At 37.3% G+C, this 26,449-nt stretch overlaps 3 protein-coding genes across 3 annotated transcripts; 1 reads left to right on the plus strand and 2 right to left on the minus strand.

The window, feature by feature from the left end:
- Nucleotides 1-1,273: 1,273 nt before the first annotated feature.
- Nucleotides 1,274-3,780, minus strand: LOC131426325 (zinc finger protein OZF-like). Its single transcript, XM_058588970.1, has 2 exons — nt 3,383-3,780; nt 1,274-3,321 (listed from the first exon to the last, which is right to left on the minus strand). The coding sequence occupies exon 2, from the start codon at nt 3,315-3,317 to the stop codon at nt 1,698-1,700; it is 1,620 nt and encodes a 539-aa protein (XP_058444953.1). The 5' UTR covers nt 3,318-3,321; nt 3,383-3,780; the 3' UTR covers nt 1,274-1,697.
- A 2,636-nt stretch (nt 3,781-6,416) lies between these two features.
- Nucleotides 6,417-9,271, plus strand: LOC131426321 (zinc finger protein 260-like). The gene is made up of 2 exons (XM_058588962.1): nt 6,417-6,670; nt 6,732-9,271. Exon 2 carries the CDS (start codon nt 6,736-6,738, stop codon nt 8,848-8,850), a length of 2,115 nt encoding a protein of 704 aa, XP_058444945.1. The 5' UTR covers nt 6,417-6,670; nt 6,732-6,735; the 3' UTR covers nt 8,851-9,271.
- A 6,654-nt stretch (nt 9,272-15,925) lies between these two features.
- Nucleotides 15,926-19,591, minus strand: LOC131426319 (zinc finger protein 493-like). The gene is made up of 3 exons (XM_058588960.1): nt 19,433-19,591; nt 18,849-19,141; nt 15,926-18,786 (listed from the first exon to the last, which is right to left on the minus strand). Exon 3 carries the CDS (start codon nt 18,780-18,782, stop codon nt 16,356-16,358), a length of 2,427 nt encoding a protein of 808 aa, XP_058444943.1. The 5' UTR covers nt 18,783-18,786; nt 18,849-19,141; nt 19,433-19,591; the 3' UTR covers nt 15,926-16,355.
- Nucleotides 19,592-26,449: the final 6,858 nt, after the last annotated feature.

Consider the following 26,449-nt stretch of genomic DNA (forward strand, 5'->3'; position numbering starts at 1 on the left):
TCGCTGAACAAAATTTGTCGATAAAAAAGCGGATTTTCCGAATGGACCACCTAAGACGCAGCCGCGGTCAACATTTAAATGAAATTATCTTCAAAAAGTAAATGTCATGTACCAATCTAACGTTTAAAATAAAGAACCGATGAGATTTTGCAAATTTTATGCGTTTTATTGTTTAAAAAAGTTCTCAAGCTCTTAAAAAATCACCCTGTATATGATTTTCCGTTCCACAAGGAAAATTATACCAACGCATAATCATCCCCAGCTTGGACACAATATTATTGAAAAAGTTGACTATTTCAAGTATCTGGGCATATAATTCGATCCCACATTAACCTGGGCTCACCACATAAAGTTTGTTGCCAAGCACGTGGCGTCGTACTGCGGTGTTTTATGGAGAGTCAAGTCCTTTGTTCCCCAGCGTGTGCTGTTAAATTTTTATTTTGCTTACATCCATTCACAGCTCAACTACTTGGTATCGGTGTGGGGGCGAGCCGCTAGTTCTTATCTAAAGAAACTCCAAACTCTACAAAACAGATGCCTAAAATCATTTTCAATAAACCCTTGCTTTTCTCGAGTCTATTGTTATACTCTGACAGAAAGCATAATGTTTTACCAATAACATACTTATGTGATGTCCAAACGTTGCTATTTATCCATGATAATTTGTATAAATCCACAGTACATCATAACCTACAGTTCCCAACTATATCCCATTCTAGAACAACACGCCGTAGTAACAATTTGTTTCGTGTTCGAGCAGCTACAAGCCTTGGTCAAAGACGGATCCTTTTTGTTGGTCCAACTAAATATAATGCACTTCCGCCTGATATGCGAGGAATAAGCAATCGTGCCACATTTGCGGCTAGACTAAAGTACCATTTTAAGCACAGACTGGACGAGATATTTAGCTAATGTAGTTTTTTGTTTCATAATGTAATGTATTTATCGTCAACAGTATTTCATATTAATAACTAATTACCTAAAATATTTGTACTTTCTTTCCAACATAGCGTAGTAATTAAATTGTGGATCCCTTAAAAGGAAATCTTTTCCACTGGGACTCCACTTTAATAAATTGCACATCAAATCATGAATAAACAGAATCTCAGCGGACTTTGTATCAAAATTAAATTTGTATTTCTAGTATTATTATTGCCAGTGTCTATTTGTTTCTTGTTTTTCCGCTGAGACTAGTTGCGTCCACTACCAGGGGGCTTCAAATTGAAGCTTTTTGGTGTGGGGGAGTGTGATGGGCAAAAAAAAACTTAAAATATTTGAAACTATAAATGTTCAATTTATTTCTCCATTATGTTCCTAATTACATAGACATCCAATTTAAATGGAAAATTTTCACAAGCTCATTTAGTTACTACTATCGTTCCGCGATACGTGGTATGACTTTTCGAGTAAGCTCCAGACAGCATTTTCGAATGGCCGCGGAAGTTGTAAGTTGCCTGCGAAAATGCAGCTTTAAGTCGTATGACGGCGCATGTGCTCAGTCAGACCATGTTTCGTTTTGAAATTTGTATCACGTGTGACATGTGACAGTTTGCCTTGTAGATTATTCATACGCTAGGGTTCCGAATACGATGCGTTTGTAATACCGATTGCATTGTGGTCGTGGTCTTTCTAAACCAGACTGGCTTTGAATCTTTCGCCACATCACACTGATGCCGTGTGGCTAGGCATGTGCTCATTTAGGTATGACGGCGTTTGTGTTTTGCAAGATTAGTACCATCATGAAAGCCTTTGCCACACACTTCGCACTTATATTTGTACACACTTTGGTGAATAGACATGTGTTTAATTAGGTAACCATTAATGGCAAAATCTTTTCCACATACAGCGCATTTGTAAGGTCGCTCGTTGGCGTGAAGTTTCATGTGTTGAGAAAGATATACTTTACCTTTATAATCTTTTCCACATATGGTACATTTGTATGGTCGCTTGCCTGTATGTGTGTTTTCATGGTCTTCCAAGAGTGATCTGGTTATGAATCCTTTTCCACACACATTACACTCATACCTATAATCAGTCGTGTGAGTAAGCATGTGTCTAGTTAGGTAACCCATAAAGACGAAATCTTTTCCACATACGGTGCATTTGTACGGTCGCTCGCTTGCGTGAGTTTGCATGTGTAGAGATAGTTTTATTTTACGATGAAAATCTTTTCCACATACAGTGCATTCGTAAGGCCGTTCACCTGTGTGACTATTTTTGTGATCTTTCAAAAGTGATTTGCAGATGAATCCTTTGCCGCACACATCGCACTTATGCTTGTAACCGTTCACATGAATATTCATGTGTCTGCTGAGATGATACTTATAGGGATAAACTTTCTCGCACATGGTGCATTTAAACTTCTTGTTTGTATGTAAGCGTTTGTGTCTTGCGAGGGAAGCAATATCGAGAAAGGTTTTGCCACACACATCGCACTTATGTTCGTTATCACCCACGTGAAGTTTCATGTGTTTGCTGAGATAATACGTATTGCAATAATCTTTCCCGCATATCGTGCATTTAAAGGCCTCGTTCGTATGAATGCGTTGGTGTTTTGCGAGGTAAGAACCATTATTAAAGGCTTTGCCACACAATTCGCACTCATATTTGTACTTACTTTGGTGAATAGACCTGTGTCTAGTAAAGTAACCCTTGATGGCAAATTCTTTCTCGCATATGGTGCATTTAAACTTCTCGTTTGTATGCATGCGTTTGTGTCTCGCGAGGTAAGAACCACCATAGAAGGTTTTGCCACACACTTCGCACTTATATTTGTACTCGCTTTCGTGAATAGACATGTGTTTAGTTAGGTAACCCTTAACAGCAAATTCTTTTCCGCATACAGTGCAATTGTACGGACACTCACCAGTGTGAATATTTGCGTGGTCCTTTAATTGTTGATAATACGGGAATTCTTTGCCACACACATTACACTTAAATTGTTGGTCTTCAGTATGAACGATCATATGCTTGTTCAAGGTTTTCTTCATTAAAAATTGTTTTCCGCAAACTTCGCAACTATGACCCTGTTTCTCTTTAGGTACGAAGACGTCTTCATGAAGATCACTTTTCTTTGGAAATTCCTCATCACTAACCTGATATTCTAGTTTAAGATCACCTTCCTGTGTGAATTCCTCATCACAAATCTGGTATTCGAGATGAAGATCATTTTTCTGTGTGAATTCCTCATTACCAATCTCATATCCGAGTTTTATTGGGGAATCGATTGTTGGAGTGAACGCTGGACAAGAGGCTACAGGACTGTTTTCTGATTCTTCCTGTTTTGGTATCCCCTTTCGTGTGGGGCAAAATTCCATTTTACTGAAATAAATAATTTATGCTTTAGATACGTAAGCCACAAAGCTAATGATAATTGACTCACCTTTCTGTGATGATTGATTTTAGTTAATTTACAAGAAACATTCGCTTTTCGCTCTGAATCGGTTTGATGTTTTGGTTGTAGTTTTTTATTTGTAGTTCATAACTCAATAGGCTGAATTCGACGTGAACAGTTCTAACTTTTTGTTCATTGTGTTTTGACAACAATGGAAAGTGCTTGGGACAGGTCCTGATAACTGGTAATCTACTTTCCGAGCCAGCGGAGAAGACCTGGAAGCTGGCTTCTTATTCTTCCTTCCGAGTCACCCTTCTTGTCATCTTTGCACAGTTGAAAAGCGGCCCTTACACGATCATTAAAAGTGTCATTACTAAAAAGTAATGACACTCTTAATGATCGTGTAAGAGTTCAGTAATGACATGAGTAATGATGGAATTCCGGATTTTCCATCATTACCAACATTATTTCTTCTTCTTATTTTTTTTTGTGGAAGTGCTGAATATCGTCAGTTGTATTAAGCGACCCTTACACGAGACAATTTTATTGTCAATACAAGGAGTATTGACAATACTTTTGATCGTGTAATGGAAACTTCATTGGATTGACGAAAATATTGTCAAAAAATCAAAACTTCTCATCAATCCGACAATACTTTCTCTCCAGAGAAAAAACTGTCAAATATGTGCAATGAATTCTTCTCTCAATGTTTCAATGATCAGTTGCAATATTTGAAGCTTCAAACGCTTGATTTGTTCGAAAAATGCGGACTCATGTTACCAAGTCAATTGGATTGACAGTATTGACAATACTTTGGATTGACAATAATATTGTCACGTGTAAGGGCCGCTTTAGATGAGAAAATTTGACAACCATGAAGTAAACATTCTCTTCAGAACTATACGTGAACAAAAATTCTGGAAATGACAAAGTGTAGATTTAAATTATGAATGTTTCATTAACCTTAACGTTTCAATGGCAAATAAAATTTATTTTTAGCTAAACGAAGACAACGAATATTGTTAATATTCTTTAATTGCTGAGGGAAAGTTATTCTGGTTACATGCCCCGTGCTGGAGTAGTTACAAATACTCATCATTAATAATGAACGTGTAATACCACAGATAACAGATATCACAGATAACAGATATACAGGCTCGAACAAAATTTTCCAAATCCTGTGTAAATTTCAAATTTGCTGTACGTTGGAAACACTATTGCCACCTACTCGACTGTTCGCCGCGATATACAGGCAGATATACAGGCTCACATATGAACTGTGTGTAAAATTTGCTCAATCAGCGTAGCGAACATTAGCAGATGTCACCACGATCGACACGAGGTGCCACCACTATTTGGGTGCCGCTTTCACATAAGCCATAGTTTTGGGTGTAACATTCACTTTACGCTGTTTTGCTGTTGGTTAAAATGACAAGTTTTTTTTTATTCCGATCGAATTCTCGTGTTGAAGCGTACAGTCACAGACTAACAGACAGGACACTCAAATTAGATTCTTTAACCATATAAACGGTCATTTCGAATATTCCTTTAGTTGGGACAGTACTCGCATATGTCATGATGGCGCCACGAAACCCTATCAAATATATCCTGTCTGTCATCTAGACTGTGTTTATTTTTTTCATTTACCAACCGAGTTGCCATTCATACAGAATTACCTGTAATGTATTGATTTGTATACCTCCATGCGAATTTCATGCAGGATACAGATTGATTACATATTGCCAAAACTATATACAGAATTGTGCCTACTTCTCATCCTACAGCGCAATACAAAATCGAACCCGTTTTGTTACAATATTTACTTGCTTCTGGTCTTAATTTCAGAGGAAAATTACCAATACAATCAAAAATAGTCTAGATGAACAACGTTGAGTAAAATAAATGTTTACTTTCCAACATCGCTAAGAAAGTTAAATATATTATCAACGTACTCCAATAATTTATTGTGACGATTCATTATCAAATATTTTGATAAAATCAGGCAACCCTGTAAGCAGCTGATCGGTGTTGACAAACGAGGAGAAACCAACTAGTAAAAAACCTTTTATGTAACACAAGGGGTGTACCGATAGTAAATAGTTCGCGCAGTACAATACAGGTGGAACTAGTGCATCACGAAAAATGATTTTTATAACAATTTACTCATACTGTCATGTCTGTTAGTCTGTGGTACAGTTGCACTTTTTTCGTTGAACTCCCCGAAAAAACCCTAGTGTTAATAGTTGGTTGAAGTGTAGTTCCTTTTACTTCACTAGGTTGGATACGAAATACAAAAGCCAGTAATCCATTTTCTAGCAGCTATAACAACTTTTCCGTTGCGCTCTATAAATTTTTAAACTAATCGATTAAATTTAAATCGATTATCTGGATTGTTAAGTACGATTCAGACGGTCCGGCTTCTTCCGTCACCGTCACCGTCATTCTGATTCACACGATCCGGTTTCCTATCCGTGTCCGTCATGTCATTTTCTTACGCGCAGAATTTGAAGAACTTAGTTTCGCACCATTTTATTCCACTAATACAAAATCTGGGAGCTTTTGAAGCCAATCGATCTGTTGTTTTCTTAACTTTTAATCGAGTAAATAATTTTCAAAATTAACTAGAAAGAGGAAAAAACAAAACAATTAGTTTCACTCAACAACGTAACGTACTTTGAAAATCTACTGATAAGTTTAATTACTTATATGTGGTATATTTCGTTTGAGAGTGAGATCTTGACACCGAATACATACATAACAAACGTCAGCTCAATACCGTAATCATATGAATCGTGCATGTGTGCGATAATCACAGTCCGTCAAATATTCTATCGGAGAAATGTTGACGGAGCTTGCCGTTGACGGACGTTGACGTTCCGGATCTTTGCTGGATCGTGTGAATGCGCAAAGGGAAAACTCATTTGACTAATTTTGACGGATGCTGACGTTCCGGTGACGGAAGAAGCCGGATCGTCTGAATCGTACATTATTCGATTAGCTTAATAATCGAATATTGTTTCAAAATAATCGATTAAATATTACTCGATTATCTGGGTTACTAATCGATTCTCGATTAATCGATCGATATTACGACATCCCTAGTCTTAAGTCCGAAGCTGGCTTGGAAAGTGGATTACCAGCTATCAGGTCCTGTCCTTAGCTCTTTTCATTGTTATATATCAAAAGCAATGAACAAAAAGTTAGAACTGTACACGTCAAATTCAGCCTATTGAGTTATGAACTACAAATAAAAAACTACAACCAAAACATCAAACCGATTCAGAGCGAAAAGCGAATGTTTCTTGTAAATTAACTAAAATCAATCATCACACGAAGGTGAGTCAATTATCATTAGCTTTGTGGCTTACGTATCTAAAGCATAAATTATTTATTTCAGTAAAATGGAATTTTGCCCCACACGAAAGGGGATACCAAAACAGGAAGAATCAGAAAACAGTCCTGTAGCCTCTTTCCCGTCATCCGCACCAACAATCGATTCCCCAATAAAACTCGGATATGAGATTGGTGATGAGGAATTCACACAGAAAAATGATCTTCATCTCGAATACCAGATTTGTGATGAGGAATTCACACAGGAAGGTGATCTTAAACTAGAATATCAGATTAGTGATGAGGAATTTCCACAGAAAAGTGATCTTCATGAAGACGTCTTCGTACCTAAAAAGAAACAGGGTCATAGTTGCGAAGTTTGCGGGAAACAATTTTCAATGAAAACCCTGAACAAGCATATGATCGTTCATACTGAAGACCAACAATTTAAGTGTAATGTGTGTGGCAAAGAATTCCTGTATTATCAGCAATTAAAGGATCACGCAAATATTCACACTGGTGAGCGTCCGTACAATTGCACTGCATGCGAAAAAAAATTCTCGTCTAAAAAAATCCTTGTTCGACACATGCACATTCACACAAGCCAGCGACCGTACAAATGCACCGTATGTGGAAAAGATTTCGTCGTTATGGGTTACCTAACTAGACACATGCTTACTCACACGAATGATTATAGGTATGAGTGTAATGTGTGTGGAAAAGGATTCATAACCAGATCACTCTTGGAAGACCATGAAAACACACATACAGACGAGCGACCATACAAATGTACCATATGTGGAAAAAATTATAAAGGTAAAGTAAATCTTTCTCGACACATGACTCGTCACACAAGCGTACGACCTCACAAATGCCCGTTTTGCAAAAAAGGTTTTATCACGAATGCACACTTATCCGAACACATGCGTGTGCATACTAAAGATTACGAACATAAGTGTGACGTGTGTGACAAAGGATTCTTGTCCAGATCACTCTTGGAAGACCACGAGCGTAGTCATACAGGAGAGCGACCGTTCAAATGCACCGTTTGTAGAAAAGAGTTTGTCAGCGAGAGTACTTTAAGGCAACACCAAAGTGAGTGCAAATATAAGTGCGAAGTGTGTGGCAAAGTCTTTCTCGATGGTGTTTACCTCGCAAGACACAAACGCTTTCATACAAACCAGAAGTTTAAATGCACCATATGCGGGAAAGATTATAGCACTGCGTATATTCTCAACATGCACATGAAAATTCACGTGGATGGCTTCGAGCATAATTGCGATATGTGCGGCAAAGGATTCCTAACCAGATCACTCTTGAAAGACCATGAAAACACACATACAGGCGAGCGACCTTACAAATGCACCATATGTGGAAAAGATTATAAAAGTAAAGTAAATCTTTATATACACATGCAAACTCACGCAAGCGAGCGACAGTACAAATGCACCGTATGTGGAAAAGACTTCGTCGTTATGGTTTACCTAACTAATCACATGCTTACTCACACGAATGATTATAGGCATAAGTGTGATGTGTGTGGCAAAGGATTCTTAAGCAGATCGCTCTTGAAAGACCATAAGCACAGTCATACAGGCGAGCGACCATACAAATGTACCGTATGCGGAAAAGATTATGAAAGTAAAAAAAATCTTTCTCAACACATGAAAGCTCACACAAGCGAGGGACCTTACAAATGCACCATATGTGGAAAAAATTATAAAGGTAAAGTAAATCTTTCTCAACACATGACTCGTCACAGAAGCGTACGACCTCACAAATGCCCGTTTTGCAAAAAAGGTTTTACCGCGAATACACACTTATCCAAACACATGCGTGTGCATACTAAAGATTACGAACATAAGTGTGACGTGTGTGACAAAGGATTCTTAACCAGATCACTATTGGAAGACCATGAAAACACACATACAGGCAAGCGACCATACAAATGCACCATATGTGGAAAAAATTATAAAGGTAAACTAAATCTTTCTCAACACATGAAACTTCACACCAACGAACGACCTTACAAATGCGCTGTATGTGGAAAAGAATTTGCCATTAATGGTTACCTAATTAGACACATGTCTATTCACCAAAATGTGTACAAATATAAGTGCGAAGTGTGTGGCAAAGGCTTTCATGATGGTACTAATCTTACAAAACACAAACGCCGTCATACCTAAATGAGCACATGCCTAGCCACACGGCAACAGTGTGATGTGGCGAAAGATTCAAAGCCAGTCTGGTTTAGAAAGACCACGACCACAATGCAATCGGTATTACAAACGCATCGTATTCGGAACCCTAGCGTATGAATAATCTACAAGGCAAACTGTTACATGTCACATGTGCTACAAATTTCAAAACGAAACATGGTCTGACTGAACACATGCGCCGTCATACGACTTAAAGCTGCATTTTCGCAGGCAACTTACAACTTCCGCGGCCATTCGAAAATGCTGTGTGGAGCTTACTCGAAAAGTCATACCACGTATCGCGGAACGATAGTCGTAATTAAATGATCTTGTGAACATTTTCCATAGACATCCCACTATGTAATAACCAACATAATTGAGAAATAAATTGGACATTATTAGTTTCAAATATTTTATGGTAAATTTGCAACATGCAGAAAAATGGAGCTTGTTTGAAAGAACAAAACAGTTAGAAGATGTTTAAATTTGATTTTTGTTAATTTCTATCTAGAATATGATTGTTTCAAACCAATTCCTTCTTCAACTTCAGCAATGATCTCTGTTTGATGTGAATCAAAATTCTGGGTTGATTTTTCAGAAGGCCGTATAAGCAAGTGACAGTTTCTCTTTGTTCCCTCTCTCTCTTCCGATTATTGTGATGTGATTAAGAAGATTTTCTTTGATTTCACTATTCTGTTTGAAAGTCGAAAGTCTCGGGTATCATTTTATGCAAAGAGTTGAGTGATAAACGTGGAAACCGCTTGGTAATTAACAGAAGAGAAAGTAAACGAAGAGAAACTGTCGCTTGCTGTTACGCCCTAATGAAAATTCAACCGAGAACTTTGGTCTAACAAAAGACATCATATTAACAAGATATCCAACTCTCACATTTTCCGAACAAATCATTTACAACGTCCTTTTTTGCGAGCATGGCGCCCTCAGGCGAGTCTGCATCGAATCTCGTACATAGAAGTAGGGGAGAGAAATGTCAAACTTGTGCGCGCCAAAATAGCAGCACTGCGCACCCATAAAATTGACATGATATGTTGAATGTGATGCCGTGCGATGGCGTTGCTGAACTGAAAATTGATTTTGCTTCAAGCTGACAGGGTCTGGTCTAACCCAACGAAACAACAACAGTTGAGTTGATTTTATTGGCAATATCTATGTTGATTCAATTGTAATTTATCTTTATATTAATGAAAAAAATTATTCCTTCCATCTATGATACAATACAGTTTATTGTTGAAAAGAACTGTGTCAGCTATATTTCTTATAACCCAGAGAAACTTTTTCAACTGTGAATAAACAAAATAGTTTGTACGTGTTTCGATAAGTGAAATTTCATCTGCTCATTTCTTTTTCGTGGGACATTTCAACAATCTAAGCGTAAGTATTGATAATCAATAATATTAGAAACTTCATAATATTACATAATCTCTGTTTTAACCGATCTGCAAGGGCATCGCGTCATGATTGTGGTTTGGAAATAATTGTAATTTCATTAATGTATTAGAATTGCTAAAATAAAATAAATCGACAAAAAATGTATCAAAAATGACCATCCAAATTATTTTCAAAGAAATCATTTTACTGTTAACAACAAAAATAGGATTTTAAGAAACAAAAACCGTCAGTTGAAATAATAATTATTTTAGGTTTATACACTGAGCAAAATACCATAGTAACCGTAGCCTGTTTTCCATTGTCATTTCAACTATACTCTTAAATAGTAGCAACAATCATGATATATGACTATTCACCATCTGTATTGTATAAATTACTAGACAACAAAGACTACGACTTGACTAAACTATTTGTATTTATGACTTTTCTGGCATGGTCATCCTGACAATGGTAGTCATCTCAAATATAAGAACAAATAGTTAAAATCACAATTTCTAGTAAGGTGAAATTGCTCTCAAGCCTTGATATATATGAGGAGCTAAATAGTTATTGCTACCACGTAAATATGTTCACAGTATAATAATGTTACCATAAATAGATACATGGTTTAAAAGAAATTATGAAGTTTGAAAACACTATTCATGTAGTCCATATCAACAGAATTTATGTAGTAAGCACATTATCGTATAGTGTTTTTTAACCGACTATGTTTTTCATTTGTGCTGACTATACAACTTGTCAACAAACGGATGTACTTTGTTATTGTCACATGAAGTTACAATACAGCAGACAATTTCGTAACATATCAGTGATTGATTTGAAAAAAAATGTATATTGTGACTTATATTGTGCAAATTGGAAGGTCTTGCAGGTGAGTAAATTTTGTAGCCTTACTAGTTTCCGTCGTTGAAATTAAATTTTTCAACAATTTTGCCGGTAACGGCTGTTTTCTAGTGAAATCGACGTCCTTTATAATTTTTATTATTCGTTATCGGTCGCTGTAGAAACAACATCAAGCGATTGATGAAAACGACGAACATCATCCGATTCCCGGATTCAAATCGCTCGAATCCGACGGAAAAAATAACAATATATGGCAGGTGGGTATCGAGGTTTGCATCTGGACTTGGCTATTAATTACTTCCATGCAGCCCATTCCTGCTTCAGGGAATACTTCACCGAACAGAGCCTGGGATCAACAGTTGCAACCAAGCAATGCTGCTCCGTGTCTACGTTGATAATCAATATTTCACCAGGCACATCATCATTTGATTTGATGCAAAAATAAAACAGAATTCAATGAAACTGTTTTGTTGTTCTTGTTCTAGAATTCAAATTCATAAAACTTTTTATCATTAGCTCATGTTTTGCTGATCTTCAGCATTGTCGAATCAACCACTGCCTTTAGTTTCGAAATAACTAGAAGTGAAATGTCAAAAATACCATGGCTCCGGTTATAGCGAAAACTACAATGTAAATAAAGATTCGGTCATGGTTAGCCCAACCATCTCAATCGTATTAGTTATTCATACAATATACTGTTCAATATTACTATTCTAGAGCCGATACCATTTATAGTAAACATGAACTTGACTATTGTTGAAATCATCTGATTTAATAGTCGGCTGAAAACCACTATACTCGCATGGTCAGGTTGGCCCTCTATACAGTAACTGTTACCATAATATTTTTCTGAGTGTATTTTATCATTTATTTCAACTGCCAAGTTTATAAATTCAAAGCACTATAAAGATTACCTTCATCTAAAGTTAGTTAATTGTAAACTGATTTTGCAAGTTAAATTTACTATGGAATTGTTTGTTAAGAAACAGACAGGAAGGCACAAGTCCAATATTTGTTATTTTTAACAAAATATTTATTGAAATAAACTAATTCACTGAGACAAATTAAATATCGGGTTTTGTAGTTTCAAGCAATAATATTTGCTATATTAAACCAAATTTTATTTTGTCACTATTTCAATAAAATAAATCGTTGGGAGAAACCAAAATTTAGTTACTTTTACAATATATATATATATATATATATATATATATATATATATATATATATATATATATATATATATATATATATATATATATATATATATATATATATATATATATATATATATATATATATATATATATATATATATATATATATATATATATATATATATATATATATATATATATATATATATATATATATATATACATTTTATTGTAGTGGAGTGGAATGAATAAGAACATTTTATAAAATGATTTCCACTTGGCTCGGATGTAATACGGATGAGTTTTCCACACAAAAGTAACACTCGATTGATATACAGAATGCATATTTTTACATTGAATCGAGATATTCCGATTTAATCGAAATACAGAATAAGGGCGAATTCATAATTATCTTTATAAAAGTTCAGAATAAAATAATCATAAACAAGCATGAGGTTGTATAATTCATTTTGAAAAATAACATCAATTCTTCTTTATTGAAAACCATTTGTCATGATTTTCATTTGTTTCTTTAAGCTTATCTTACTGTAGGAAAAAATGGCATTTGATTCAGTTTTAGTATAAAAATAAGTATTATTGGTACATGTAGGGTAACAGAGGTATTTTGGCCCACTTTAGGATTGATTTTATGTTGGCCCACTTTGTAAAAATATCCACTAAATGTTGTAATATCTTTGAAAACCCCTTCCGTAATAGGTAATTTACTGTTATTAACTTCAAATTGATGCAACATGGGTTACTTAACATTGATTAAATCCATAAAATTTGTTAGGTTGGCCAAAATATATGAAGTGGCCAAAATACCTCTGTTACCCTATAATGTATAAGTATTTCAAGTGAATTGATCAATTGAACTAAAGTTTTGTTTTTTAAGTCTATAATAATAATCATTGTTAATGTTAATAATGAGTAATGGTCAATGAAATCAATACCAACAATGATCAAATTACATGTTCACTGAGTCGCTGGTTTTGATAAAAATATGATCATCGTAATCGCCAGTAATCCATTTTCTAGCAGCTATAAGAACTTTTTTTTTTTGCTCACTCAAAATGAAGCCCGGGCAAAATTTGCTTGTATATAGTAGACCCAGACAAATCCAGATAAATGTATGAGTCAGAGACAGATTTTTGAAAAAACGACCTGGCATCCTTGTTCTCAAACTTTTCTGTCTGTGTCAAGCAGCGCTGCCAACTATACCGATTCATCGGTACTCATACCGATTTTTGGACTCGATACACACTCAGAAAAATAGTATGGTAACTGTTACTATATAGAGGGCCAACTTGACCATGAGCGTATAGTGGTTTTCAGCCGACTATGAATTTAGATGATTTCAACAATAGTCAAGTTCATGTTTACTATAAATGGTATCGGCTCTAGAATAGTAATATTGAACAGTATATTGTATGAATAACTAATACGATTGAGATGGTTAGGCTAACCATGACCGAATCTTTATTTACATTGTAGTTTTCGCTATAACCAGAGCCATGGTATTTTTAACATTTCACTTCTAGTTATTTCGAAACTAAAGGCAGTGGTTGATTCAACAATGCTGAAGATCAGCAGAACATGAGCTAATGTTAAAAAGTTTTATGAGTTCGAATTCTAGAACAAGAACAACAAAATAGTTTCATGGAATTTTATTTTATTTTCACATCATATTAAATGATGACATGCCTAGTGAAATGTTGAATAGCAACGTGGACACTGAGGAGCATTGTTTGGTAGCAGCAGTTGATCAAAGGCTCTGATGTCCGGTGGATTTTTTCCTGAAGCAGGAATGAGCAGCATGAAAGAAATTAATAGCCAAGTCCAGATGTAAACCTCGTTACCCACCTGCGATATGTTGGATGTTATTTCTACAGCGACCGATAATGAATAATAAATAGTATACGAGACGTTGATTTCACTGGAAAACGTAGCCGTTGCCGGAAAAATGGTTGAAAAATTGAATTTCAATGACGGAAACTATTAAGGCTACAAACTTTACTCACCTGCAAGACCTACCAAATTACACAAAGCCATCATATAAAATATTTTTTTCATATCAATCACTGATGTGTTAGCCACGTACGAAATTTTCTGTTATATTGTAACTTTATGTGACAATAACATAGAACATTCGTTTATTGACAATTTGTATAGTCAGCACAAATGAAATACATAGTCGGTTAATAAACAAAAAATACACGATAATGTGATTACTACATAAATTCTGTTGGTATGGACTACATGAATAGTGTTTTCAAACTTCATAATCGTCTATCAAACCATGTATCTATTTATGGTAACATTATTATACTGTGAACATATTCACATGGTAGCAATAACTATTTCGCTTTTCATATATCAAGTCTCAAGAGCAATTTCACCTTACTAGAAATTGTGAGTTTAACTATTTGTTCTTATATTTGAGATGACTACCATTGTCAGGATGACCATGCCAGAAAAGTCATAAATACAAATAGTTTAGTCAAGTCGTACTCTTTGTTGTCTAGTAATTTATACAATACAGATGGCGAATAGTCATATATCATGCTCTTTGCTACTATTTTAGCGTATAGTAGAAATGACAATGAAAAACAGTTTGCGGTTACTATGGTTCTTTTCTCAGTGTAGGAGAGAGAACCTCGATTTGTTTACTTTTGTAAGATACGTCCTTCTTTAAAAAACAGCTGAATTGAGCAATTTGACGTCCCTGTTACTCACACCGATGCAGAGTGCGCAGATCTATTCATATACGAAATTAGAATGTGTGCGAGCCGAAGTCAAAGTTTGTTGTGGGTTCAATTTTACACTGAGGTAAAACATTTTTGACTCATAATCATAACACATGGATCAATAAGTCCCGAAGACTAAGGGCATATTCAGGAGTGTTCTAGTTCTAGATGCATAATTTATGTCAGTTTTAAAATTTAAATCAAGGAATTATAACAAAATAAACTGGCAGCCCCAGCAGCGTTTTATCTGTGTTTCAAATATAGAAAAAATAGAACGGCAATGTATACCAGTTTTAAATTTGACAGTAGAACTGGTCGAATATATAAATCTAAAACGGATTGCTGGGAATACGTTTGCTTCAGTTTCATTTACATTATAGACCACCCATATGAATCTTGCAGCTGCTGAATATGCTCTAAAGCAGAGATGGCGCTCGTAGTAAACCAGTAACCATGTCTTTCTAGAGTACTAACCATTGCTTAAAACGGGTCAAAAGTTTAGGTCGATCCGACCAGAAACAGCTGAGTTATCGAGGTTGGAGCTGAAACAACACTACCAATTTGCTGTGACAACAGAGGCGCTATTTGTCTTTCGGAGAAGGAAATCGGCTATTCGGCACGAACAAAACACATAGATTTGCGGCATCATTTCATCAAAGAACAACTGGAAAAGAAATCTGTGAAACTGTTATGTTCCTTCGAATCAACAACTTGCCGATATCTTGACGAAACCAGTTCCTTTTTCAAAACTTCAGGATGCTATAAGGTCCCTTGGAATACTCGAAAATCAAAGTTAAGGGGGGGGGGGGGGGGGGGGGGATGTTGAACTAAAGTAACCTTTGATTATGTACGAAGTAAATTAAATTCATTCCAATATATTATACCGTTCTAACCAGACGTCTTTTCTATTCTATCAGAAACTATTAATGTCCAATTTATTTCTCAATTATGTTATTACAGATTATTACAGAGACATCCCATTTAAATGGGAAATGTTTACAAGGTAAATTTATTACTACTATCGTTCCGCGATAAGTGGTATGACTTTTCGAGTAAGTTCACCACAGCATTTTCGAATGGCCGCGGAAGTTGTAAGTTGCCTGCGAAAATGCAGCTTTAGGTCGCATGACGGCGCATGTGTCCAGTCAGACCATGTTTCGTTTTGAAATTTGTATCTATGTGACAGTTTGCCTTGTAGATTATTCATAGGCTACGGTTCCGAATACGATGCGTTTGTAATGCAGATTACATTGTGGTCGTGGTCTTTGAAAAGTTAGCTGGCTTTGAATCCTTGGCTACATACATCAGACTAATGCCGTATGGCTAAGCATGTGCACATTTAGGTATGACGGCGTTCGTGTTTTGCAAGGTTAGCACCATCATGAAAGCCTTTGCCACACACTTCGCACTTATATTTGTACACACTTTGGTGAATAGACATGTGCTTATATAGGTAACGCTTGAGAGAAAACTCTTTTCCACATAAGGTACATTTGAGCGGTCGCTCGATTGTGTGAATTTTCATGTGTAAAGAAAGTGTTGTTTTTTGATAAAAGTCTTTTCCGCATACAGTGCATTTGTAAGGCCGTTCACCTGAGTGACTATTTTTGTGATCTTTCAAAACTGATTTGCAGATGAATCCTTTGCCGCACACATCACACTTATGTTCGTAATCTTCAGTATGCACACGCATGTGCCTGGATAGGTATATCTTCATGGTAAAAGCTTTCTCGCAAAACGGGCATTTGTGAGGTCGTTCGCTTGTGTGACGATTCATGTGTCGAATAAATTTTCTTTTGTCGTTGAAATCTTTTCCGCAGTCGGTGCATTTGTAAGGTCGCTCTCCTGTATGACTGTTTTTGTGTTCTTTCAAGAGTAATCTGGTCACGAATCCTTTGCCGCATATATCACAGTTATGTTTGTACTCACTTTGCACACTATGGTGATTAGACATGTGTTTAGTTAGGTAACTCTTAATGGCAAATTCTTTTCCACATACGGTGCATTTGAATGGTTGCTTGCTTGTGTGAATTTTCATGTGTACAGAAAGCTTGATTTTACCATGAAAGTCTTTTCCGCATACAGCACATTTGTAAGGCCGTTCACCAGTGTGAATATTTTCGTGATTTTTCAAACGTGATTTGGAGGTGAATCCTTTGCCGCACACTTCACACTTATGCTCGTAATCACCCACGTGAATTTTCATGTGTGTGCTGAGATAATACTTAGTGGAAAAATCTTTCTCGCATATGGTGCATTTGTGCAAACTCTGGCCTGTGTGAATATGCATGTGTTGACCAAGCATCATTTTAGACGAAAATCTTTTTTCGCATACAGTGCAACTGTACGGACGCTCACCTGTGTGAATATTTGCGTGGTCCTTTAAACGTGGATTATCCCGGAATCCTTTGCCACACACGTCACACTTATGTTTGTAACCATCCACGTGAATTTTCATGTGAATGCTGAGTTCATACTTAGTGGTATAATGTTTCTCGCAAATGGTGCATTTAAGGCCATCGTTTGTATGAATGCGTAAGTGTCTCGTGAAGCTTCTACCATCATGGAAACCTTTGCCACACACTTCGCACTTATATTTGTACTTACTTTGCAAACTTTGGTGATTGGACATGTGTTTAGTTAGGTAACGTTTAACGGCAAATTCTTTTCCACATACGTTACATTTGTACGGTCGTTCTCCTGTATGAAGGCGTTTATGATCTTTCAAGAGTGCTCTGGTTACAAATCCTTTGCCACAAACGACACACTTATGCTTATGATCCGTGTGAAGAAGCATGTGTCTGGATAGGTATGCCTTCATGGTAAAATCTTTCCCACATACGGTGCATTTGTACGGTTGCTCGCTTTTGTGAATTTTCATGTGTACAGAAAGCCTAATTTTACCATGAAAGTCCTTTCCGCATACAGTGCATTTGTAAGGCCGTTCACCGGTATGAATATTTTCGTGGTCTTTCAAAATTGATTTGGTGATGAACCCTTTGCCGCATACATCACACTTATGCGCGTAATCATCCACGTGAATTTTCATGTGTACGCTGAGATTACGCTTAGTGGAATAATCTTTCTCGCTTATGGTGCATTCAAGGCTCTCGTTTGTATGAATGCGTTGGTGTTTCGTGAGGTTAGAACCATTATTAAAGACTTTGCCACACACCTCGCATTTATATTTGTACTCACTTTGGTGAATAGACATGTGTCTAGTTAAGTAACCCTTTATGGAAAATTCTTTTCCGCATACAATGCATTTATGCGAACGATGGCTTGTGTGAATAATTTGCATGTGTTGAACAAGGTACCTTTTGGACGAGAATTTTTTTTCGCATGCAGTGCAATTGTACGGACGCTCACCAGTGTGAGTATTTGTGTGGTCCTTTAATCGCGTATAACAATGGTATTTTTTACCACACACATAACACATAAATTGTTGGTTTTCAGTATGAACGATCATATGCTTTTTTATGGTTTCTTTCAATGAAAATTGTTCCCCACAAATTTCGCAACTATACATCTGTTCCTCTCTCGCTACTAGGACGTCTTCATGGTCACTTTTCTGTGTGGATTCCTCATCACTAATCTGATATTCTAGTTTAAGATCACCTTCCTGTGTGAATTCCTCATCACCAATCTCATATCCGAGTTTTATTGGGGAATCGATTGTTGGTGCGGACGACGGAAAAGAGGCTACAGAACTGTTTTCTGGTTCTTCCTGCTTTGGTATCCCCTTTCGTGCAGGGCAAAATTCCATTTTACTAAAATACAAAAATATATGCTTTTGATACGTAAGCCACAAACCTAATGATAATTGACTCACCTTCGTGTGATGATTGATTTTCGTCAATTTACAGCAAACGTTCGCTTTTCGCTCTGAATCGGTTTGATGTTTTGGTTGTAGTTTTTTATTCGTAGTTCATAACTCAATAGGCTGAATTCGACGTGTACAGTTCTAATTTTTTGCTCATTGTGATTTGACAACAATGAAAAGAGCTTAGGACAGGACCTGATAACTGCGTAATCCACTTTCCGAGCCAGCGCCGGACCCAAGACAAGACCTGGAAGCTGGCTTCTTATTCTTCCTTCATAGTCACCCTTCTCATCATCTTCGCCCTGTTGAATGATTGAATATCCTCTTAGAAAAGAAACGTTCAACGGTGGGCCTTCATTGGACCAATAAAAGTCCAATCAATCGTTCAACGGGAGGCCAACACGGGACCTTCGTTTGCCGATTTTGAAACAGACCGTTGAACCGAATGCCTTTTTTTCGTATAACAAACCCGGCAGACAGAGGTCCATTGTTGAGCCATTTTTAACATGAGGAGTTGGAGCCCCGTTGGACTAGTTTTACTGCAGAATTTCTGAAGTTGTTTCCACTTATTTGTTTAAACTAACAATACATACCTACACAATACTTCTACTTCACGTAGAATAACAAACAAAAATCTTTCTATGCAAAGGTAACACTCAATTTTCACACTATTTTAGCAAGAGAAAAAACAACAACAAACCGTTCCAGCAAATTGAACGAATATTACGTGCAATATGTCGTTCAACAAGCGCTCAAAGACCAACAAAATAGAACGGCCTGCTGAGAGCAGGGTTGCCACATTTAAATCTGCATTTTTCAGAAGGAAAATCTGTAAATCTGTATCGGGAGCTCAAAAACCTGTATTGAAAATCTGTATATAGAAGTGATAAGAAATCGAAGCACAATGGAATGAAAAGTCTTTAGAACCTGTAACGATGTGTTAGTCACGTAAAGTTATCACTTTATTTTCTGTCGAAATCGTTGTTACTGGCTACACTGGGAGGACTTCGCTGGTATCGGGAGAGGAGAGGCGACACTTGACTGAAGCGGACGTGTAAGCCACGACAACCGGATAGGCAAGGAATTTACAATGGCGACGAGGATGAAAATAGGTAAGAGACTCAAGTTGGAAATAGTTAAGAAACTATAGGGCCAATTAAAGAGTCTAAAAGAATATCTTATCTTCGGATATCGCTTCGGATGAAGTTTTTAGTCAAGCAAATTTAAAAAAAAAAAAAAAAAAATGGCTGAATGAACAAAAAAAAAAAAAGAAAAAAAAAAAAACAGCTTCGTGCAAAAATTTTGGATGAAATAGTAATAGCTTCGTGCAAGAGCAGATGAGATAGCTACGTGCTGTGTAAGTACTAGAGCAGAAAATATAGCTTCGTGCAAGAGCAGAGGAAATAGCTACGTGCTGTGTGAGTGCTAGCATACCGGAGTTGCTATGTGCCAGAATAGACATGAGAGAGTAGTACGAAACAAAGCTCTCGCTCGGGGAGAAACTACTATGTGCAAACGAGTTACGCTGTGAAAAAAAAATACGAGATGCCTCACGCAAATGTTTGTATCTGTGTACAAAAACTTTAGTGTAAAATCATCGGATAGAGTTTAAAAATAATGGGTTGCATACAGGAGAGTTACAAACAGCGAAATTTAAATTAAAAATCATGATCAAATCGTATAGTGTAGTTGAAATAGACAATCATTTATTTTAGTGTCTCAACACCTAGTTATATAAACTCGTTTCGATTTGTTCTAGATGCGGCAGTGATGCCTCCGTTTAATGCCGGAGATGATCCTAGAAACAACTGGCTCAAATGGAAAAAAGCATTGGAGCGGTTTCTACGAGTTAATAAAATCGAAAATGACGAAGAAAAGTACGATTTGTTGCTAGTTCTCGGAGCAATAGAATTACAATCATACTACGATAAAGTGACAAAATGGGAGTATCATCATCCGGTATCCAACAATAGTGACGAAACGGTTGTATTAAAATACGAATCAGCATTATTATCACTCGACGGATATTTCGCACCTCAACTCAACAAACGTTTTGAGCGTCATGTATTTCGGGCAATGAAACAAGAAAACCAGGAGCGGTTCGAGGAATTCATTTTCCGTCTTCGGGAACAAGCAAACCGTTGCCTATTTGCAGACCTAGATGACTCAATTGTGGACCAGGTATTGAAGGATGTAGATCACCTGAACTAAGGAAGAAGTTATTGACGGAGGATCTTAATTTACATGATACGACAGTTCTTGGAAAAACCCTGGAAGAAGTACATAAGCAGACGAAAGAATTTGAAAAGCCGTCGACGTCGTACGGATCACCCAGTTTCGAAGGAACAGTGGTACAGAAAATTGAAACTAGCTGGCCAAGAAAACTCGTTACAAATAGTTCACGGAAATGTTATAATTGCAACAAGGCCGGGCACTTAGCAAAAGATGTTGAGAGATGTCCTGCCAGGAAGTCGATTTGCCACACATGTAAAACAGCAGGACACTTTGCAGTATGTTGTAGAAAAAGGAAATATCAACCGCTAACATCACGTAAGCCACCAGATAAAAAAGGGGGAGTTCACGTTATTACATCGGATCAAGATAAACGAAACGGAGTGTTTCTGGTACGTACAAAAGGTGAATCAGATGATGTACTTGTACTACAATTAGGAGGTGTAAACGTTCGGATGCTAGTTGATTCGGGATCTCCAGCAAATATCATCGACTCAAAAACGTACCAGCTATTAAGAAAAGGACAAGCTGAAATAATCAATGATAGAGAACCACATGAGGAAGAATTGAACTTGAAGTCATTCGCTTCAAACAAAAAAATAAATTTTAGCAGAGTGTTTGAAACGGAAGTAAAAACTCCTGAAGAAGATACCGGTATTTGGACACATGTGTTAGTGGCTCCAGAAGGCCAAGTGAACCTTTTGAGCAAAGGTACAGCATTTGCACTTGGAGTATTGAAGATCGGATACAATGTAAACCAAATTGCGATCACTCAAGCAACTGGCATGGATGAATTTCCAAAAGTTCCGAACGTGTTATTAAACATACAAGTAGATAAAACTATTCAGCCAGTTGTGCAGGCCGTTAGAAGATTCCCGATTGCCATGGAAGCAGATGTGGAGGAAGCAATTCATAATCTGCTCAAAAGAAAGATTATTGAAAGAGCTGAAGGCCCATTGACGTGGGTGTCACCTTTGGTACCAATTCGGAAAACTGACGGAAAAATCAGACTGTGTGTTGATATGAGGGCGGCCAATAAGGCGATAATACGAGAAAATTATCCTATGCCAAATATCGACAGTGCAATGGCCACAATAACGAAAGTAGCGAAAATGTCGAAAATTGATCTCGAATCAGCTTACTATCACTTTGAATTACACCCTGATAGTCGGGCTATAACAACGTTTGTAGCCAGGAGTGGTGTTTATCGTTTTTGTAGGCTCATGTTCGGCATAAAATCGGCACCTGAGTTGTTCCAGCGTGAAATGGAAAACGTATTCCGCGGAGTAAAAGGGCTAGTTGTATATATGGATGATCTATTAGTACACGGCGAAACGGAAGAGGCCCATGATACCACACTGCGAGAAGTAATGACTCGTATAGAGACAATGAACATGAAAGTAAACACACAAAAATCGATAATCGGGACAAACAACCTCGATTTTCTTGGATACCACATCTCAGAAAATGGGATTCATATCACCGATGCCAAACTGGAGGCTATACGTAATCTACAACCACCAGTAACCGTTTCGGACCTTAGATCGCTGTTGGGGTTGATCAACTTCTTAGGAAGATTTGTTCCTAACCTATCAGATCTAACTTTCCACATGCGACAGTTACTCGTGAAAGATTGCCGCTTCGTTTGGACAGACAACCATGACAAAGAACTGGCGATAGTGAAACAAATATTAAATAGAGTTGAATCTTTGGCTTTCTTCGATCCACTTGACGAAACGTTACTTGTAACAGATGCGAGTCCATGGGGACTAGGTGCCATCTTGATACAACTTAAAAATGGAATTCCAAGACCGATATTTTGCGCATCAAAAAGTTTGACTACACACGAGAAAAAGTACTGTCAAACAGAAAAGGAGTGTTATGCTATTATCTGGGCTATGGAAAAATTGTTCATGTATCTCTATGGTTTACACTTCACATTGATTACGGATTGTAAGCCTCTAGAATACCTTTTTAACAAAGCGCAATCCAAACCTTCGGCAAGAATAGAACGGTGGATCTTAAGGCTTCAGAGTTTCGATTTTGAAGTCAAATATGAGCCCGGTGAAAACAATCTCGCAGACCCTTTGTCCAGACTGTCAGTGGTCACTAGTACATCTAACGACGAAGCAGACGTATTAGCCTGGTTGTCGGAAGAAATCAAACCGGCAGCTTTATCGATTGAAGAAATCGAAAACGCAACACTACAAGACACGGATTTACAAACGGTGAAGGATGCTATATACTCAGGAGACTGGGATTTAGTGCCGATCGAATACAAAACTACAACTATTCGTAATGAATTGTCTTTATATGGGGAATTACTCCTACGTGGGGATCGCATTGTAATTCCCGGAAGCTTGAGAGAGAAGGTGATTCAAATTGCGCATATGGGACACCAGGGTAGTACCGCAATGAAAGCACAATTACGTGGGAAAATTTGGTTCCCTCTAATGGATAAATCAGTTGACAATGTAGTTCGTAATTGCAAACCGTGCAAAATGACCTCGATTCCAGAGAAACCAAACCCATTAACAAGAAGACTCCCAACCGAACCGTGGCAGGACCTTGCTATAGATTTTAAGGAAGGGTTACCAGATAATGTTTCACTTCTAGTAGTAGTTTGCTACACGAGTCGCTTCGTTCAAATTGAACCAATGAAACCGACAACTACGCAACGTGTCATTGGTTGTTTACTAAAAATGTTTAGCTATTTCGGTATACCACGTTCGATCACGGCCGATAACGGACCACAGTTTAAAGCAGTAGAGTTTTCGAAATTCTGTAACAGTTATGGGATACATCTAAACCTTTCGACGCCCTATTGGCCAGAACAGAATGGTGCCGTTGAACGGCAAATGCGAAACATTGGAAAACGCTTGAAAATAAGCGCCATACAAGGTACGGACTGGAAAACCGATTTAAACGAGTATCTCATTCTATACCACTCGACCCCTCAGGAAACGACGGGTCTATCACCCGGGCATATGATGTTCGGCCGAGAAATGAGAAATCGAATCCCCTCGATTTACCAACCACCAAAATTGCATTGGGAGGAGGCAAGAGATAAAGACATGATGAACAAGGAGTATCATAAGAAGCATGCCAATCAGAAGCGCCAGGCGAAATATCACAGTCTGCGAATGGGAGATATAGTCTTGATGCGAGATCTGCACCCAGGTGCCATGCAGCCGAACTTTAGACCAGAAGAGTATAAGGTGACGCAAATAAACAAAGGAACAATCACTGTTAAATCGGATCGAACGGGAAAAATATATTTGCGAAACAGTAGTCATCTTAAGAAGTTATACGATACACAAGCTGAAGACGATACACAGACGCACGAAGGTACCGATGAGTCAACATCGAAAGAAACCGTGGAACCATACACTTATGCGACAAGCGAAGTGGATAAAAATCCTGACAGTGTTACCGACAATGAACCCAGGCCGAAACGAATCTGTAGAACACCCAAAAGATTCACAGATTTTATTCTACAAATTGAAGATGTCTGAGAGATTATTTAAATCGTTAAAGTTATGTATTTGATTCAAGAATGAGAATAAAAATCTGAGAACTTCTGTAACATATCCTATTGTCTATAAAAATTGGGAGAGATGTAACGATGTGTTAGTCACGTAAAGTTATCACTTTATTTTCTGTCGAAATCGTTGTTACTGGCTACACTGGGAGGACTTCGCTGGTATCGGGAGAGGAGAGGCGACACTTGACTGAAGCGGACGTGTAAGCCACGACAACCGGATAGGCAAGGAATTTACAGAACCCAAATTTAAGGAAAAAACCAAAACTTTTCTTAGTCTGAATTTTATGATTTTGTAGTTGAAAAAACGCTGGAAGTTGTTTTTGCGTTGGAGCCTTTCCAAATAATGATTTGACGAAAAACTTTCAAAATCCAATCTGAAAACTTAATTTGATCTCTTTTTAGAATTAACACACAATCAGGATAATGTTTTCGCTTTGAAATAATAATCAATACCATCATTTAATATATTTCAACTTGATCTTTATTCAATTTTTAATCCACGCTATCAAAAATCTGTACAAATCTGTATTTTTTGCCAAAAATCTGTAATCTGCATATACAGAATCTTGGTCACAAATTTATCTGAAAAATCTGTAAAATGCAGATTAATCTGTACATGTGGCAACCCTGGCTGAGAGGGATACCAACTCACGATGTAAAATACCTGGTGATCACGTTTTTCTATGTGTTAGTGCGGTTGTCATTTTATTTTGGAATAACAGAGAGACGTGAAGAAGAAAAACATAAACAAATGACGTTTCGGGAGTTGCTTTTATGAAAATATTTAGAGTTGTTTCTGTTTGCGAAAATATTGATAGTGAAATGCGGTGTTTTGTTCCGGGATGTTTCAATCGTTTTCATCACCTGCATTTGAAATGCCACCCACAGCACAATCACTCCATTATCCATAATAACTGTAATAGATACCACAGTGCGATCCGCCAAATCCTTCCTTCAACGAAATGAACAGAATCGGATGTGTGTAAAATTTTCATTATTTCGACGTTACCTTGCAAGCCCTTGAAGGAAAAATGTCCAGTTTTTCAATAAGTGCCAAAGATTTGCAAGGCTGCGCGACAACTGGAGTAACTTAGAAGTGAAATCCCGATCTGAACTGGTCGTTTGTTTATGTTTACATGCTTGAATCCCGGCGCGCCATACTTAATTTCGTGAGAAAATTACCAACACAACCAAAACTGTCTTACCACGCCACCAGTGTATTTTACGTCGTGATACCAACTGCCTGTTTACGTAGCGGTTACAGTGTTGCCGCATTTACAGATTTTCAAAAACTTATGTTGTTACTTTTAGAGCAAATTCATCAGCTGCAAGTCATTCCTTTCGTGACCGTCGTATCGATCGGATGGTAGTTTGCATTAGAGCAGCAGTGCGTTAATCCATTCTAATCCGTTTCAAGGTCATTTAATATCAGATCTTTTGTCGTGAGCTTGTGCGGTAGATCAATACAGTATAAACAATAAATACCGTTAGACAGTGCCGGGTGCTATTGTGTTAAAACAATAAGAACAGTGAATCGACGTTTAGTGTGGTGCCGTGAACCGGTGCTGTGTGCATATTTATTCTCGGAGGTCGTTGTAACTAACGCTTGGCCTCAGCGGCCGAGTTGCTACGGATCATTAGCTAAGTATAATATTTTTTCCCTTCGTGTCCCTTTATCGTCTTATATTTTGACTCCCCCTATAATTTGCGCGGAACCTCAACCGCGCTATGGCAAGTCCATTAAATTCTCCCCTGTCCCCCGAAGATAAAATGGAAACAGATTTTAAATCTGCCCCAAATAGTAAAACTCACCGGGTTAAACAGTATCCCGAAG

The sequence above is a fragment of the Malaya genurostris genome, chromosome 1 (genome assembly GCF_030247185.1).
Source record: "Malaya genurostris strain Urasoe2022 chromosome 1, Malgen_1.1, whole genome shotgun sequence".
NCBI classification, from domain to species: Eukaryota; Metazoa; Arthropoda; class Insecta; order Diptera; family Culicidae; genus Malaya; species Malaya genurostris.